Raw genomic sequence first — 19,569 nt, 5'->3', positions numbered from 1 at the left:
TTAACATTTTATAGTACCTCTAATTTTTGTTCAATTTGTGCTAATATTTCCTTCTGAGAATGTGTAAAATCACTTAGTAGTTTGGAAACCTTTTTACGATCTTCTAATTCCTGAGAAAGACGACTGTTATAATCAGCCAGTAAAGAACAAGCTTCGTCTACCTGTTTTGAAAGCTTTTCAGCCGTTTCTTTATCTGTAAGAAAGTTATGAATTATATAATAAAGTTTATTAAAATAATTAAATTAAATTAAATATATATATATAATATAAATGTTTTGCATTTCAAATGTTTATAAATACTAATTTACTTTTAGTTGAAGAGTATATTACTACTAGTAGCTCAACTCATTTTGAATTATTTGATTCTTTCAAATGAAATGTAGACTGTAGTTGCAACACTGACAATAATGTTAGAAAGTAGGTACTGTACTGTACATCTCCTCCACTTGTACAGTGGTGCCCACTGTACAAGTGGAGGGGATGTATCTGTCTGTACCTATGAATGAATAAATGAGTTGTTCAGTGTCATTTGAGACATGTGAAGTCAGGCTGCTCATGGATACATTGAAGCACACTCAAAGAGCTGTAGTCTGGTTCCCATGTAAGAAAGGCACAGCATGTAGACATTTTGTAAAATATGCAGTACACTTGTACTGCATATTTCCTGCAACAAGTGTATTGTGTAAATCCTTACATGTACAATAAATCTCATACTTGCACTGGATATCTCAGTCTACCTTTCATTTGAAGGAATCAAATAAAATATTTAGATCAAATTTCAGAAAAAAATCTACTAAATTTTGTCATTTTTTTAAAAATTTCATTAATTAATTTCATGAATTTAACTTTTTTATGTAGAAGTCTTAAAATTCTGACTTAATAATTTTCAGATATACATGTTAGAAAATAATTTACTTAAAATATGTAATTTTTCAATCTGGTTTTTACAAGAATTCAACACAGAGAAAAATGATAAAGTTTACACTTCGGTAAAATTTAAGACAAATCTGTATAAATTCAATTTCATTTCCAGGATAGGACTGACTGATGATGGAACAAGTCAATGCAACACTTGGGCAGTCTGTCAAGTGTGTGCCTCCCAGGAGTACTTTATATAGGAAAATGCTCTCTAGGTATAAATGTGAAGAAAACCCAGAAAGTGCCATGCAGTCACTTATTGTTCAGGTATGAACCCATGACCAACTACCAGTGTTTGGTGATTTTATCTGCTTGGCTACTGGTGGGCTCATTTCATTTCCAAGGATAACATGATAAGGTATGGTACATCATCCATAAATAGATCATTAAAAATGTTACTAAGAAGCATACCAGAAATTATACTATGGAATAAACTGTCTTCATCATTATGTGAATGTGTAATGCCTGATGACTATGCTGAAAGATGATTTATTTTTTTTGTAAATATAACTTTCATCATTTCTTTATGTTAGGAAACCAACCTAAAACAGAAGGTCAATACTATTTCATTTGTTCCTGAGAATGAAAGTGAAAACCAGAGTGATTTCGTACAGATCTGTCTTATTTTAATGAAGTTAAGAAAAAAACGGGGTTTTCACTAAAGTTACATTTATGATTTAGAAATCATGTGTGTGTTTTAGAATTTTTATAAAATTGGATTAATATTTAATGACATATTTTAATTAAAATTAATTTCGTAAGGATACAATGAAATGCAATTATTCATTTTAGTTAAAATACCCATTAGATTGCAACGCATAAAATTTTTTTTCTTTTTTTTGAGAATTACTTGTTATTTTCGGTTGATCGCTTAGACTGTAACCTCGGTCTTCACAAACTTGAAAATCAACTTGGTTGCCTGGAGAATAATAGTTTGATGTCGATTTAGAAAACTTTGTAATAAAATTACACATTTCTTCTAATATAATGAACTCGAGATAATTTTTTTTCTTTTATTAATAATCTACATTACATATAATTAATAATACTTTTTAACTAATTAATAATTTCTCTTTTCCTATAAGTCGGAAAAAAAAAACTCATCTATGACTAGTAACTGACTGTATGGATTTTCTATCTGACTTACTATCAATAGAATTGTAACTTAGAAGCAGTTTATAACTTTTAAGTTATATAATTTGAAATTGTACAAATAAGAACATGACAATTTATGATTTATTAGGATTTATACAATTGATTATTCCCAATTTCTAGGTTGAATTTAGAATATATCATGCTGAATGATTTATAAGTAATTTATCTGTATTCCATTGTATTTGGCATTGCAATAAATTCATTTTATATTTATTATGATAGAATTTCAATTTTCAATTAAAATCTTTCATTTAGTAACAATCAATTAATGCAATATTTGTTGCATTAGCTGATTCTTGAAATATTTTTGATTGCACTAATGTAGGAGACAGCATTTCATGTATGAAGTTATATATTCAAACCTCAATTTAGCAGCATCATTTGTTCATCTCTGAAACTGGCACTAATATCAAGTGTTGCATTAAACTGTTGTACTTCAGATTATTCAATAAGAGTTATATAGTAAGTTACCGTTACAGATTTTGAAAGACATGCAACTGATAATAACAATGTCACTTATAATACAAAATTATATATGTAGAAATTCACATATGTTGAAGATTTCTTTAGTGTTTATGAAGAAGATTCATTCACAAATATTCATTGATACTTTACAAGGGTGACACTATTTAGAAGGGTACTAAATCAAGGTTTGATTATATTTGTATCCTATCAATAAATAAAAATGCTATTATATGAATATCTTTATTCTGTGATGTTGTTATTATACTACAGTAAAGCAATGATTTTGTTTTTAGTTAATAAATTTAATCCATAATACTTTTAACATGTCCATTTATTTCCTTCTTTTACAATATAGAGGCAATACAGAACAATCTGTAAAGACTAATTCACTAAAATGAAACAAATAACTATAAGAAAAATAATAATAAAATAAATTTTAAAAGGGTTACCATCGTTTTTTAACATTGAAAAATTATTTTTGAACATATATAGATTTTTAAATTTTTTTTATAAAATTAATGTTTTTCTTTGGTGCAAATATTTTAAACTTTTTAAATGATGAAGCAGTAGCTAACTAGTAAAAAATATATAATCACATCTTTTTCTTCTCAAAATAAAAGATTTTTGCACCCTTTTGTTTGTTTACATTTCCACTTTGACTTACTTTAGGAGATTAATGACAAGAGCAGTTATATCCACAGAACTGTACAGAAAGATAAGGAGACTGACTGGCTCCCATAAGTAGTACTACCGACATCATAAAAAATTCGAAATTAAAATGATTTTTTCTTCTTTTATAGATTAAAGAAAGTTTCAATTTTAATTTAATTGTTTTAGTCATCTGTATATATAAACTGAACAGATTAAGTTTAAAACAAATCTTACATATTGATTTTCATACTTTGTACATATGACTGTCATAGACTAGACAGAGATTATATAATTCATTAAGGATTTAAATATCGGAGTAAAGAAATTATTAATTTATTTTAAATAAATCTACAACAAATCCAGAAATTTTTATCTTAAGTTTTTACAGATTTTTCCAGTTTGTTGATGTTTACCATTGGCTTTAATCTCAAGATAATAACAATCATTTTTTATTACTAATAATAAGTTTTTTAGATACAAATCAAGTTGGTTAGTACTTTATAAAGAAAAATAGGTTACAAAACTTTAATCAACACAGCAATTTCAATGTACTATGATAACACTAGTTTATTTGATCTAAATGTTGTAAATTTCAAAAAATATAATTCCAAGTTACTTCCTTACAGAAAATATTGAGTTATTTGTACATATGTATATTTTCCACAGAAAATCAGAGTATTTTAAATTTCCATCAAATTGCAAATTTAACAAGATATAATGAGACTGTAAGGAAAGTATATACTACATATAGTTAGTGTTGAATCAAATCATTTACCTTGTATTTTCCCTAGTAGAGAAGAATCTGATACTTCTGGTGGTAAACTGGCAATCTTTTCTCTAACTGCTGCATCTGTAGAAGCAGAATTTTCCAAATCTTGTAAAGCCTTTATAAGTTCTTCTGGCTGTTTTTATCAGGAAAAATGAATAATTTTTACTCTTTAAAAATTTTTTTTTGTATTGTATTTTTCAAAGAAATTTTATAGAGATCAAAAATAAGGTTAGCATAATTATAAAGAAATATAATTTTGAATATAAAATTTTTGTAAGATCAATATTTCTTCACAAATGTTAAAAAGTCATTATTGTATCTGTTAGTAACTCTACAGACATTATTTAAATATAAACTTTTATTTTTATTTTAAATAAAATATATTTTAAGACTATTTCAATAATAGTGTTATTATTGCCAAACAATCTGCTGGATTATTTATAAAGCTGTATTGAGGCTAATTTAATAATCAGGTATAAAACAATTTGGCTAGAGGTAGGTGATTAGACTGACATCTTGTGATAGTCATTTAATAAATTGAAATAAATTAATTTTTTAATTTAAGTTTAGAATTTTCTGGAAGAAAAGAATAGGCTCAGAGTGAGATGTAATTTTAATCAGAGAAATTTAGAACCACATCATTTGCATATTTGATTGTGAATTATTTGATTTTCCACTATGAAACTATCCTCCTCTCTGGTAAACTGTTTAATTTTATGATTTGTGACATAGATAAATAGGTATGGTGATAATGGATTGCCCTACAATTCAAGCTTACTATACAGATGCATTGCCAGTTATGCTACCCAGATTTTTGTCTGATCTTCACTTTCAGAGCTATTAATTAATTAACTAATTTATATTGTAAACAGACTGGTCACTCATGGCTGGTAGAAGCATAAATCAGCTGAGAGTCAATGAGAGCTGTGGACACCTAAAGTCATCTCCAGTTGGCACCATGAGTGACCAGTATGGTTATGTATTTTATCAGTCACTTTTATAACCACTTAATTAATTAATTAAAAGTGGTTTTTTGGATGAATAAACTGAAATGTTAAGTCCTTCAAATCCGACACTCACCTGAGTTCAAGAATTACTGAGAAGACAATTCATTCTCAGATATTTCATTTAAATACATTTTGGATCAGAATTCTCACCGATCCTCTTCAGTAAAGGTACAATCCACAATAGAGCTTCCACCAATATTTTGGACTGTTCAAAATCAATTACAGTGGGTTGTCTTGTGAGTAATTCTTGAACTCAAGTGAGAGTCCAATTGAAAGGACATAACATTTCAGTTTATTCATCCAAAAAATCCCTTTTAAATAGTTATAAAAGTGACTGATTATATCTGGCAAATATTGCTAATTTTAGCTTATTATATATTTTATTTTCTAAATTTTTATTAATTTGTTTAATGTGAGTAAAATAAGACAAAAAAAATAATAATAAGATTTTGTGTTTAGTCATGTAATAAAAATTTTAGTATATAAAATTTATGTCACAATAATTAAATGTATAAATGCCATTTAACAATAGATTATTGCTATATATACTGTGCTGTGGACATGGTGTACAGGGCTGTGGAGTCAGAGTCAGAAAAAAATGTGTCAACTCCAACATTTACTTTAGTTTTTTTATTTAAATGAAAGAAAATTTATTATATATTTATTAATTTTTAAAAATATTTTTGTATTTTGTTATAATTCATTCCTTTTAAATACAAAATGCATCAATTTAATTTATTAAATATGTAGTATTCTTTGTAGTATTTGTGTTTATTAGTTAAATTAATTTGACCCAATTGAATTAGAATATTTTTGAATTATTCCTTTAATATCCCTGCTCTAAATAAATACTCTATTTTTCTGAATAAGCTAGGCTAATTGATCAGAGTACATATTTTTCTTTTCTAAACAAGGTGGCTGAAGTAGCTAGCTAGATAGCACACTTTTTAGTTGGACTAACTCTTCTGAAAAGGTGAAATTGAAGTGAAAATGCTGTCGAATAAATATATTTGTTAAAATTTAATTTTTGTATACAAATAAATATTAATGTAAGTTAAATATTAAAAATACTAACTATAAAAGTATTTGGGTAAACGGCTATTCTGAACTCTGATTCAGAATAGGGTACTCCCTATGAGCGCCTCGGCCCCCCATAAAGTGACTTGATATTTAATTTTGCTGGAGTCGGGAGTCGGAGTTGAGTATTTTTTACCGACACCGCAGCCCCGATATATACTTACCTTAAAGGTTATTCAATTGTATATATCTTATGGTTATTTAGACATCAAATGAAAATATTCTATTAAACAGAACTTTTTATTTATATTTCTGCTAAAACAAGCTATTTATTCAATATAACATTTTAATTATGAGTTTTATTAATAATGTATAAAAATTAAAAGTCTACCAGTGAAAATTATTTTAAAGGAATAAAATATTAATCTAAAATAATGAATACTGTATTTTTATGCTGTGAATAAACTCAAACTTTTCTTTTTATTTTGTTGTTTATGGCATCACTTAAATAATCAAGATTCATTCATTTGATTTCAGAAACAAAATAATTTGAACTGATTTGAATGTATCAATTTTTAAATCAGTTTACAAAAAATTTCCTCCTGTTTGAATGTGGAAAGAAGAGTTCCTCAAAATAAAATTCATTAAAGTTTGCTATAATAATGATACACTAAGGTATAGTATTTTAAGCTTGAATTATATAATATACTAGAAAATGACCAGCAAAATTTGATATCTATAAGATAAAAGAATATGTTTTTGTAAAATTAAAAAACTTTTATGAAAGAGTATTAAAGCTTTTATGAGAGGAATATAAATAATTCTTCTACTTGAAACTATTGATATTCTATTTGTCAAAAATACTGTAATTCAAATTAAGCATGATAATAATAGATTAAGTGTATTGAAATAAGAAAAATATTATTGGCAAGAAATAGCTATTAATAATTTATTTCAATTTAATGTATTAATATTTCATGTAAATTTTACAAATAAAATTTAAACTCACATCAGGTGGTTCTCCAGGAGGTGATCTTGGGCTTTGAATTTCATCATCTCGACTAGTCACAACTGGTAACTCTACTTTTCTTTTTTTGGGAAGTGGTTCTGGTTCTATATGAATTAATAAATTCTCTTATTGACCAACAATTCATTAAAAATATTATAAATTAAAATATCTATAATATTAATACTGAAAGTTTGAGAGCAGAATCCACTAAAAAACATCTCTAAAATAATTAATGTCAAATGCCTGCCTGATTACATTGGACTACATTAATGTTACTAATTACTAAGTAAATATCAAGTAATTAGGTAACACTTTGGGCCAATTCTTTTCTTCCAGAATGTTCTAAATTGCCTAATACCTACCTCCAGGCAAATTACTTGATATTTAATTAGTAATTAGTAGCATTAATATAGCTTAATATAATAGTATTATATTAAGTAGTAGTAGTATTAGTAGTAGTAGTAGTATAATAGTATTAATATAGCCCAATGTAATCCAGCAATCATTTGGCATTAATCTAAAAAATCAGATTTATAAATGTTTATATCTTTAAAATAATTTATTAATACAACTTTCACAAACTTTTTAATGTAAACTGTGAAAATATGTATTAAATAGTTCATAACATTTAAAACAATGAGATAGATTAAGAGTGAAAATTCACTGGATACTTTCAAAAACTTAAATTTTTAGATGTTCAAAACTCAGCAATTATAATTTAAATCTAACACATTCAATGATATATTTAATCAATATTGTCTCAACACAAATCATTAATAAAAGTAAAAATTCAGTGATTACTTTTAATCTGTAAAAACCAATATCTAAATTTAGTTGTTTTACAAAGAACACTAAAATATAATGCTTTTATATTTTTCATATTTGTAGAAACTGTATCCATTCCATAAGATTTTCCATGATCTACACATTATGATTTCAGATTTCATCCATTATGATCATTAAATTAAAGCAATAAACAGGGATGCACAACCTTTTGTGAAGAAGGGCCAAATTAGGGTTAAGTTTACTGACTCGGGGCTGGACCTCCAAGCGATTAATGCGATGGCTGAGATTGGATGCTGGCAGCAATCTTCTTGATGTCTGGTGTAGTGGCAGATGTTGAAACAACCAGATTTTCCAAATTCTCTTTGGTTAACCTGTTCCGTGTTTTGCACTTGTTTAAATTCATAAGCGAAAACACTTGTTCGCATACATAGGTACTGCCAAACATGCTTGCACAAAATCGAGCATTGTCTTTCAGTTTTGGAAATGATTTATCTGGCAGTTCTTTGTAGAATGTGAGGAGATTAGAATTTTTGAACTGTGATTTCAATTCATCACTGCACTGGATGTCTATCAACTCAAGTTGGACATCTGGAGGGGCATCTTCCACTTTCACATCAAATGAAGTTGAAAAAAGTTGCAGGTAGATCTTGTATTTCTGGAATTCACCAAACCTCTCATTGAATGATGTAAGGAGGGTGTTAACTTGGTCAGAGTAATCCATCTTCATATGTGGGTATTTCTCTTTCATGGCCTTGCAATGTGGAAAGTGTGTAAAGTTCTCTGATTGCATGTGGGACTTGAAAAGTGATAGTTTGGTCATAAATGCATTGATGTTACTTGTCAACTGAGAAACAAGTTGCATCTTTCCCTGCAATCTCAAATTAAGGTCGTTTAGATAAGCAGTAATGTCAGCAAGGAAAGCTAAATCACACTGCCATCTTTGTCCCTCCAAATTCCTTGTAGTGTTCCCCCGTTCTTTGAGGAAAGTGATAATAGGCCCCAATAGCTCCACAAATCTCTTGAGGACTGTTGCCTTGCTCAGCCAACGAACTTCAGTATACGTGGGCAGGTCAGCATAATCAGCATCTATTTCTTCAAGAAATGATGTGAAGAGTCGATGGTTGAGTCCATGACGGCGGATTAAGTTCACAGTATCATAGACATCTTTCAGCAGACGTTCAAATCCCAGCTTCTTTGCACAAAGTTGCTGTTGGTGAATTATGCAATGATACTGGACTAACTCCTTTTGCCTGTCCCCAAGGTGGTTTTTCAGCAAGGTGACCATGCCATTCTCACATCCAACCATAGATGGTGCTCCATCAGTGGCAATGCTGGATAGCTTGTCAAAGTCCAGTGCTGATTTGTTGCAAACGCTCAATAAACTAGTAAATAAGTCAGCACCAGTTGTATGTCCAGAAAGTGATGCCATGCCAAGAAATTCTTCATTCACAATAAAATCTAGTGAAACACTTCTAATAAACACAATCACTTGTGCTGTTGATGATATGTCAGTGGATTCTTCCACAGCCAAAGAAAAATAAGCACAGTTTGCAACTAAAATATTAAGTTGGCCAGAAATGTCTGATGCAATTTGCGAGATTCTTTGTTGTATCGTCATGTGGTTAAGACTGATTGTTTGAAAACACTGTCTTCTCAGGACACATCTCACTTGCGATGATAAGACACTTTTTTATCATATCGCCATCTGTGAAAGGTTTCCCATTCTTGGCTATTAAAGCAGATATTTCTAGGCTGGCTTCAACAGCCGCATCCAATTCTCCAGATTGTTTCTTGAACACATTTTGTTGGCTGATTAGTGATCGTCGTAACGATTCGATTTTCCGTTTGCGTTCCGTACCTTGCAGAAGGAAATCCTTGTGTTGGCTTTCATGATGTCGCTTCAGGTTGAATTCTTTTGGCACTGCTATTGTTCCATTGCACAAAAGGCAAATAATGCTGTTGTTCTGTTGCACAAAACAGTACTTGTTAGTCCACACTTCCACTTCTTGAAACTGATGATTCTCGCGATTGACCTTGCGTTTAATGCCCGGCGCCATACTGTTCACTCTGCAAAACAATGTCTCATTGTGCCGAAAATTCTGAGGCCCGCAACAAATCATGTTTGAGATAAGGCAAGCTAGACTACCACGTGCTTTGTTCTGTATCCACTCTGACCAAAGACTAAAGAGGCGGGGACAGAAGACTATTACGCACACGTGGCCAGGCAGGTCTTAATTTGTTTGACCCCTGTCCGGGCGTCTCCACCATTTCTCAGAATTTGTGAGTCAGATCGTCAACATGCCAGGTGCAGGACACTAATCCATCATAAATGTGGTTACCATTCTTACCTAAATTATATTTATGGCCCGTCAGTTTTACCCCCGTGTTCAGAAATGAATCAAAAGTGATTAACACAGTGCAGTGGAAAATCTGAATATTTTAAATATAATTATTAAAATTGCGATATCTCGTTTCAAATTGGCGCTAGAATCAATCTGTTTTTTTTTTTCTGTCCTAAATATATCACAGTTTACGACTGTTAAATTTCAAATAAAATAAAAATTAAAAATAATAATTTAATTTTAAATTTACGAAAAAAAGAATGTAAAAATAAAAGTAAATAAAAAGTTCCAATTAATTTACTACTTAAATAACCTAAATATATCTGTTTTCTTTCAAACAAAAAAAACCGCAGCTTTCTAGCTACACGGAATCATTTTACAACCCTCTTTGTTGACAAGTTTATGGCTTGACGCGGTTTGTAATAATTATTAAATCCAAAATATTTTAATGCAAATGGCTTCCTTTTAGTCGTAATGACTCTATTCCAACTACAGTATTAATTTTCTTGGTCCAACTTAATAATAATAAATTTGATGTGAAAAATTTTTTTTCTATTCTTTGTCTATGGAGAGATATTGTTGTAAATTATTGGTTTTATAGCTTTTTGTACATTCCTTTTTGAACTCTGGTTAGTTTTTTTCTAGTTTGAATGACATTAGGTTGACGAATAAGCGTCTTTTCAGAAAAGATTGATTCAAATTCGACTATACCAATCAGAATCTAGAATGTAAACAAATGCTAAAAAATCGTTATTTTCATGGTTTTTCAGCGCTATTTTCACTTATTTTTGTTATTTGACGCTATTTAGACGAATAGGCAAGTTTTCCGAAGCATAAAATTGAAGATTTCCCGCCAAAATAGAAACTTCCTGATAACATCGGAAATGACGTTCTAACATCATTTTATTTTATTTGATTCTTCAAAAAAATCGTTATAATACTATGTATTAGACTTAGAATATTCGATATCTAAACCAGAAAGTGTTAGCTAGAAATAGACTTATTTATAGAACAACCCCCCATTTCTCACTTCAGGGAAAGTTATAAAACAGTTGGGTGCTAATGACTTTGTGAAAGGGAAAAGTTCTACACTTAGAAACTTCGAAAGAAGGGATTTGGCCTGTACCGTCCGCGGGGCGCATAAACATTGATAAGGGGCCGTATGTGGCCCGCGGGCCGCAGGTTGTGCACCCCTGCAATAAACATAGATTATGTTTGACGATGATGTTTGGAATGTCGAGCGTGATTCCACCGACTATCCAAACACCATTGTCAAACTTTTAGGCTTACGGGAAAGCGGCGCCGAACGTCACACGTACACGTTTACACGTTTAAAACGTGCGCCTCAACCTCTCTATTAACTCAGTATATTTGTGAAATATACACACAGATAAAGCATCATACAGGAAAATGCAAAAAATATTCTTTCAGTTGACATTTACTGTTGGATTAACTATTACTTTACATATATTTATGCTCAACATTCTGAAGATGAATACTTTGATAACAAATTAGAAAAATAAACAGCAATTAACTAAGTTCTGAAGAATAAATTATCACCTTAAACTGCAATATAATTTCAAACTAAAATATTTTTGGTTAAGTTTATATTCTAAGCTGCTACTGCTTGATTATAAGACCATCATCAATTCTTCAATATCAAATTATAGAACTTTTGACTATTATTTCAAAATTTATATTTAAAATTTCTTAAAACAACAGTTGAATGTTTCGTAATTTGATATTAAAGAAATCCTGACTATGGCCAAAAACATTAGAGTTTGAAATTATATTGCTGTTTAAGGTGGCGATTTATTCTTTGAAACTAAATTATATAAAGATAGTATGAGAACATGCAATTAAGTTCATTACAACTACATTGGTTAAAAAGAATCTTCATATTTTTCAAGCAGTAGTAATTAGTCATGATATTAACATTTCAAATGATGAAACATAGTCATTACTTATTATTTTTACTAATCAATGTCTGGTAAAAATCTGCACAAAATATTTCAGGCTCTAGCTAATAGTTCAATTATGCTGCATATGCTATAATTTGAAAGTGCGTGGAATGCTATATAACATTCTAGAACCCTTTTCTGCATTCAATTTTCTGCTTATTTCAAAACAGTAATGAAAGAAAATGCTTTATATCTAAGAATGTACAACTTTTAGACATTAATAAAAAGATTAAGAAAAGTTTTTACTGTGAACCATTTTGCAAATGAAAAAATTTCAAAATGGACTACAAAATGAATTCTCCAATATTCTGAGATTACCAGTACATAAAAGAAAGGAGTCTGGTAGAAAAGTAAAAATTCTAATGAAAACCAAGTTGAAAGGATTGAAGAGGACCTTTGAAGATAGCTACAAGGTTTCAATTCAATCTGTAGTTCTGAAACTGAAAATTTTACATAATGACTCCATGATGCTTTAAAAAAAACACATACTAAATATCAAAAGTAGTAGTTAATTCTGGGCAGAAAGGATATGCAAAGATGAAGTGCTGAAGGTTATTGCAAAAGTTCTCTGAAAATTTCTTTATTTTGGCTGATGAATCTTTCTTCACCTCCCTTACACTTAACAATTAATGGCAATAGTGGATTTTATACTATTGATGATATCTCCTACACTTGCCAATGTAGAGTTTTCCAAGAAAAATAAATTTTGAACTGTAATGGGACCAAAATGATTGTCAAGCTCTAATCATAAAATCAAGTTTTTCTAGAAATGATTAGTGATGTTTACATGAATGTAAATGATATTGCCTGATTCCTTGCATTCAAAAGAACTATTCTCAAGCAGATTATATCTTCTGGCCAGATCAAGCAAGTTCCACTATACCAAAACCATATTGGATTATCTGTGACAAGAAAACATCACCTTCAATGAAAAGAAGGACAAGCCAACAAACATGCCAGAAGAGCCAATCAAGGATTTTTGGGTAGTTTCAAAGCTGCCATTTATGAAAAAGGGTAGAGGGCAAAAAAAAAAAAAAAAAACAGATCAGCTGATCAATTGCATAAAGTATTGTCTGAAAATATGAACCAAAGTTTTGTACAGATACTGTACACTCAGTCAAATCAATTATATTTGATGATGGGAACTTGTAGAATTACAAAAATAAAAGATAATATACAGCTTTTCATCACATTTCAAAAGACTGTTTAGTTAATAGAGTTTAATTTTTTCCAAAATAAAAACTACATTACACAAACTTGTACAGATTTTTCTGGATGCCTGTTACTATAAATTCTGTGCAATATAGTATATTGTTTAAATATTTATGGAAAAATTAATACAAGATCAAATAAAAATCTGTTAAAAATTGACAGTACTCTGAAGATACAAAAATGAGTTTCGAGTAAACAAAATTATAAAGATTTTGAAAATAAATCTATTAACTACGTGCTAAAACAAAACAAATGTATGCTTCACTACTTTCAAATAATCTAATTTAACAATATATGCTCAATCTGTTTGGCCTGTACCTTTTTTTTTTTTTTTTTTTTTTTTTCTGTCCAGTGAGCACCAAGAGAACTTTCATCAAGCCCATTGTGGGTTCAGCCAGGTCCACAATGGGTTGACTGAATGGTGAGAGAGAGATTTCCAGCATTTCCAAGATGGACTATCCTCAAGAAATTCCTGAGGTTTTTCAATCCATCTGGATTTGTTCCTGAGTTCTCCAGAGCAATAGTCTGACCCTTTAACTGTTCAGACATCTGGCCCTCTGATCAGTACATTATGAAACATTACAATAAGTTAGCTATTTTTTTAAACCAATCAAGTTATTACAGATTTAAATGTTTTACTCAAGGACACATGATCAATTTGGGTAATCATTTGCTCTATTAATACAGCATTATTCAATTACAAAGACAATGCGCTATGATTCAAACTATTGAACAGTTCAAAACTGTTATGTATTAAAATTCCAAAGTTTTTCATTTTTAGATATCTGTATTTAGATGTGATATCATATTATAAAAGATCAGCAATAATATGGGAACCTTTTGTGTGTCATTAATAGATCTTTGTTGTATCTAATATTATAATCATAATATATAATATAAATTTTAATTTATTCAATCCCACTCCATATTATCAGAATAAAAAATTAAATATATCTGGTAGAATACTGGATGAACTCAAATCATATTTTAATTGAACTGATATTAAAACAATTATGAAGTATATTAAAATAAATTTATTATCTAAACAATTGAAATACAATGAAGGTAGTAACACATCAATGCAGATGGTAAGTATATATATTGGTTTTATTCAAATATTAGCCTTGGCCATTATTTAAACTGCATATTTTCTCTGTAGTTACTATTCAAGGTTGGTAATTATTTCCATTGCACATACCCATTTGTTGTTCATTATTAATAAAGTATTTAAAAATTTATTTATGAAAGTTTGATTTTTAAAGCAAATTATAATTGAAATGGTAATTGACAGCTTTCTTTACAATGACTGTTACTTTCTATATACCAGTAATAAGAAAATATATAAAAAATACACCCTACAGCATATTGTAATTTTAATATTTCTTTTTCTATTAAAGTTTGTCTATTAAATAAATATGGTACCTACCTACTGTAATTTACAGTATTTATTAATTTTACATTGTTTCCTTATGTTTTTAGAAATTCTTGAATAGTAGATGTGGCTAATTACTATTCTAGAGCAGCTATTATTTGGATAAAACCAATAAATCAAGTATAATGTTCTCAGTCATATTCTATCTAACTGGTATCACAAATAATGCATTTGTTCTATCTCACTGTAATTATATGATTAGTGTTATGTTTTACATATAATGATACTATCTAAACAAATTATAAATATGACATGTTTTCCAATCTAAGCAAATAGTCTAATTCTCTGTAAGTTTGAATACTTTAAATTTGTAGAAAGTATTTTTCAAATATTTTAAATACAAAATTGTGTAAATCACTATTGAAGAAATGTATTAATATTTTATCCTTAATTATATATTTTTCAAAAAGTTTTGTTTATAACAAACCTTGAGTTTGTTTCTTTATTGCTAAGGCTTGCCTGAATTCTTCAATTTGATTAGAATCATATACACTCCTGTCTTCCCAAACTGATAAAACTCTTTCTAAACCATGCCTCGTCTTATCATCTATATCTCTAAAATAAAAAAATAAAAAATAATTTCATTTAATTATGAAAAAGTGAATATTAATAATAAAAAATAACATGTAATTAAACTTATAAAATCTTTATGAAAAGTTTTTATTCAGTAATTTCAATGAGATAAAGTAAAACATCTAACATATAAAATGATTATGTATTTATGACAAACAAATTCTTATATTGATATTTAGTTAATATGAAATTAGAAATATATTTCTATAAATTTATGTAAATAGCAAGTATAAATTTCTTCAAACGTTCCTAAAAAATAATCAAATTCTATCTTTGTTTTTTAAAAATATTAGCAAAATATTTTTAACATAAGCAAAAAATTGTATTCAGGAAACTTCACAAATTTACATAACAACTGTCAGGTCTCATATTTATTTATATAGATAATATATGTGTATAAACATGAAACTATATTTGACAATTACTGATTACTGAGAAACTAGCAATTGAACAATTTATATAAATTTTTCTTAAATTCTTTCTGTATTCTGTCCCATAACCACAGGACATGGTACCAAGAGGATCTCTTTTTTTTCTATATTCTATATTGGATTGTCCAGTTGTGAGGAACAAGATCTGACACATCTGAGCCAACCTATTCATAAAAATTTTGGACCATTCTATTAAATCCAAGTTCTCCTGAGCAAATGACTGATATTTTTACATCCTCAGTAATTCAGCATGTTAATACTTAAACAATACAAGTTAAATAGTGCTGTTATACATTTGTTTTCATTTATACAAGTTATTTACATAACAAATTATGTAAGGGAAGATCAAAAAGTTTGTTTGAGAGCTGGTAGGTTCATTCTACTTATAAGAAATTGTCACTGGCTTTAATTTAAGGAAATTGTCCCATTGATGAACCAAGTTAACAATGCCCATCTGGTAGAAATTGGTTGGCTGATACATAAAAAATCCAATACAGCCTTCTTCACGTCATCATCTAATTAAAACTGTCATCCTTTCAGAGACTTTCTCAGAGGAATGAAGGTGTATAGGGGTCTGAAAATTGCATGGAGAGAGATCTGGATTTTATGGTGGGTTCTCTAAGATCATCCCATTTAAAGGCATCCAACTTCTGCATATGACATTGTCAATATGAGGGTGTATTGTTATGACCTTCATGGAACTTCACACACTATTCCATGATGGTGGTTTTGGACAGACATGCATCCACATACATCCTCACCATTCTACAATGAATGTCCATCAGTTTATACTGTGAGAAGCCAAGGGTTAGAGATTAGTGCTCTTTAACCTTTCCCAAACATTGGTCTGATGAAGACTGCTCAAGCGTCACTGGATGGCTGTTTAAATATAGTTGCTTCGAGATCATTAGATCTTGAGGACAGATTTTCCTGACACCAGTTAGGATAGTTGTAATTCGTGTCCTAACTCACGATTATGCAAAATTACCATTAAATAAGAGTATGTTGAGTGGGGAGATGCAGTAAGTCCGTTGATAGGGTGACCATTCTCCAAAGTAAGTTCACTCAAAATCAAGTTAACAAAGAATAACAATTTAATGAGTTAATGTAAAGCATACAATAACCAAATACACTAGTTTACAGACATGCATAAGCACTATTTCATCTGATACTATATCTAAGGACTAAAATATATTGGCTATATATTAACTCTAACTTATATCTAAATCAACCGAGAGAGAGATAGAGAGTTTACAATGCTTTAAGTATAATACCTCATTTGGACAATTAGCTATTTTCAGATCTAGTTTATTCAATGGTCAGGAAGACAGTCATGGATCTTCCCAAGAAGTTCTTTCAGAGGGAGACAGGAGATGAGAGCTGGCGCGACAAGAGCGTTGNCTTTTTTGACAAACGACGTATAATTGGGAACAACGTAACTCGAAACGACATAAGTCAAGGTATACCTGTACTGATTTATTATAAATGTCAAAAGCTATATGTAACTTTTAATCTTGATATTATATTCTACTAAAAGTTTTTAATCTTAATTTTTATGTTAACTATCACCATAATTAATAAGTATTGAGAAGAAAATACAGCTATTTTAATGGAACAACAGTTTAAGGAAAGGAGAAATATTTTTGGCCTTTATTCAGATGAACTTCAGTGCACAATATGCATAATACAAACACTGTATCCTAAATTTTTTGAATGATATTTTGTAAGCTGAAATTGGTCCCATTATTATTTATTTATATTATTTGCTAAACAATTGTAAATAATATACTAAACTAATATTGTTTACAAAGAATTGTTATAAATTTAAAAATAAATAGAGAATGTCACAAAGTGATATGTAATGCTGGATTAGACCGGTGTGTCTGCCCCAAACTTCAGGTGTGTACCCTTTTTATCCTCCTAAGTGTAGGAGGAAAATCAGGTGATGTGGTCCAAAGTTTGAGCCAAAGTTGTCATTGGTTTGGTCAGTGAGGACCGTACAACTTTGACGACCCTGCCAGATTGTTGATAGTTTTTACCAGCTGTTGTGACTTTTCTTATCGCATAAATTAAATGATTTTGACATTCTTCCTTATCAATAATTAGGTGTTGGGGCTTATCTTACAACTTTCTCTAAACACCCAGTGGGTTTGTTGCTTTTTTCGAAAACATTTAATCGTTTTGTTTTTCTGTTGATCTGATTTGGATGTGTTTGGTAGAAATAATACCATCAATATGTGTACTGCACATTCCATATGCAATTCTAACTGCAACAAATTCCTTACTAATCAATTATAAGGCTAGACCACTGGCTTCCTATCACTAAACATAGTACACATCATACACATAAATGCAACATTGCTGAATAAGTGAAGAGTTTAGATCATCTCTTGTATAATATAAAGGCATCCTCAACTTTTGGATAACCTTCTCTCTCTCTTTCTCTCTCATGCTTGTACATGATACTTTTATAAAGCTAAATAATTTTTCAGATTAGTATGCAAAATGTCTACAAAGGACTTATTTTATTAACAGGACTTATTATACTGTCCTGTTAATAAAATAAGTCCTTTGTAGACATTTTACATACTAATCGATACAATAAGAACACAGAGGCATATGAATTAATAAATAATTTTTCATAGGCCAAATTTAGACTTTTGCACATTTACAGCTGACAAACAGAAAATTTGAGTTATTATTCAGTAGCACTTTCTGTCAGTTTTTATTTCCATAATATCAAAATCACTGTGAAAATAAATTTCATTGTCTGTTTTCTGTTTAATTGATGATTTTAACATTATAAATAATATTTTATACATTATAATATATTCACAGTACAAAAGTAAAACTTTCCTATCTTAATAATAAGAGACTTTATAATTGTTTTTTTTTTAGCTTTCTGAGAACAGCAATTTATCTCTTTATAACATGCAACTCTATTGCTTGACTTTTAAACATTCAATTTTTGTACACACTGTTAGGAACACATATGACCAAAATTCTGGGAATTTATATAATCTAGATTTTGATACTTATTATATAATTCAATTTAAAGAAAACCAATCAAAATCAAAATGCAATAAGATACAATATTTCTACTTGTAAAAGAGCAATTTAAATCTAAATCATCATATAAATTTACAATTTTAAATCTTCAAATAACACTATATAAATACATATAAAATTGATAATGACATAGCCTATTGTTTTATAAATAGTCAATGCTTTCTTCTTCAATTTTTTAATTAGACATTTGTTAATAAGAGTAGAGAAATTTTTAAAATTTTATTTTATTTAAAGTATTCTATATTACAGGGAGATGCAGTAAGTCCGTTGATAGGGTGACCATTCTCCAAAGTAAGTTCACTCAAAATCAAGTTAACAAAGAATAACAATTTAATGAGTTAATGTAAAGCATACAATAACCAAATACACTAGTTTACAGACATGCATAAGCACTNGTTGTGTATAAACAGTTTGTACAAGAGTGTCAGCATTAAAAGTGTTCTCTACTGGCAACTGTTCTGGAAGTAGGGGGACAAAAATCAATGCAAGTTACTATTGAGCCAGTAATGCTCAGATTAATACAAAAAGAACAAAATGTTCATTTGAAAAACAAATTTAAAGTATAGTTTTAAATTTAATCAAATACTTGAGATCAAAATAAACTACAGGTAACCCCCATATAACACGGCACTTTTATAGCACAAATTCACTCTAACACGGTTCGAGAATTGGGAACATCCACGTATAACACAGTGCTTTTATAGCATGGGTTCACTCTAACTCGGTTCGGGAATTGGGTAAAACCCTCATACAACATGAAATGTAATAAAGG

The 19,569-nt window shown here is 29.3% G+C and overlaps 1 protein-coding gene across 2 annotated transcripts in view; it reads right to left on the bottom strand.

Annotated features, from left to right (window-relative positions):
* LOC111632369 (regulation of nuclear pre-mRNA domain-containing protein 1B-like) overlaps window positions 1-19,569 on the bottom strand; it is a 30,982-nt gene that overhangs the window by 1,240 nt on the left and 10,173 nt on the right. The window contains exons 3-7 of one of the 2 annotated variants that reach the window (XM_023376781.1): window positions 15,152-15,279; window positions 6,992-7,095; window positions 3,965-4,091; window positions 1,769-1,837; window positions 18-193 (exon numbers count right to left, since the gene is read on the bottom strand). In XM_023376781.1, the coding sequence (XP_023232549.1) occupies window positions 18-193; window positions 1,769-1,837; window positions 3,965-4,091; window positions 6,992-7,095; window positions 15,152-15,279 (604 nt within the window). The remainder of the gene's footprint in view (window positions 1-17; window positions 194-1,768; window positions 1,838-3,964; window positions 4,092-6,991; window positions 7,096-15,151; window positions 15,280-19,569) is intronic. The other variant, XM_023376782.1, reaches the window with a different exon arrangement.

This window comes from Centruroides sculpturatus, unplaced genomic scaffold (genome assembly GCF_000671375.1).
Source record: "Centruroides sculpturatus isolate CEXI.00-Female unplaced genomic scaffold, Cexi_2.0 scaffold769, whole genome shotgun sequence".
Lineage (NCBI taxonomy): Eukaryota > Metazoa > Arthropoda > Arachnida > Scorpiones > Buthidae > Centruroides > Centruroides sculpturatus.
This window is presented reverse-complemented; position numbering and strand designations above follow the sequence as displayed.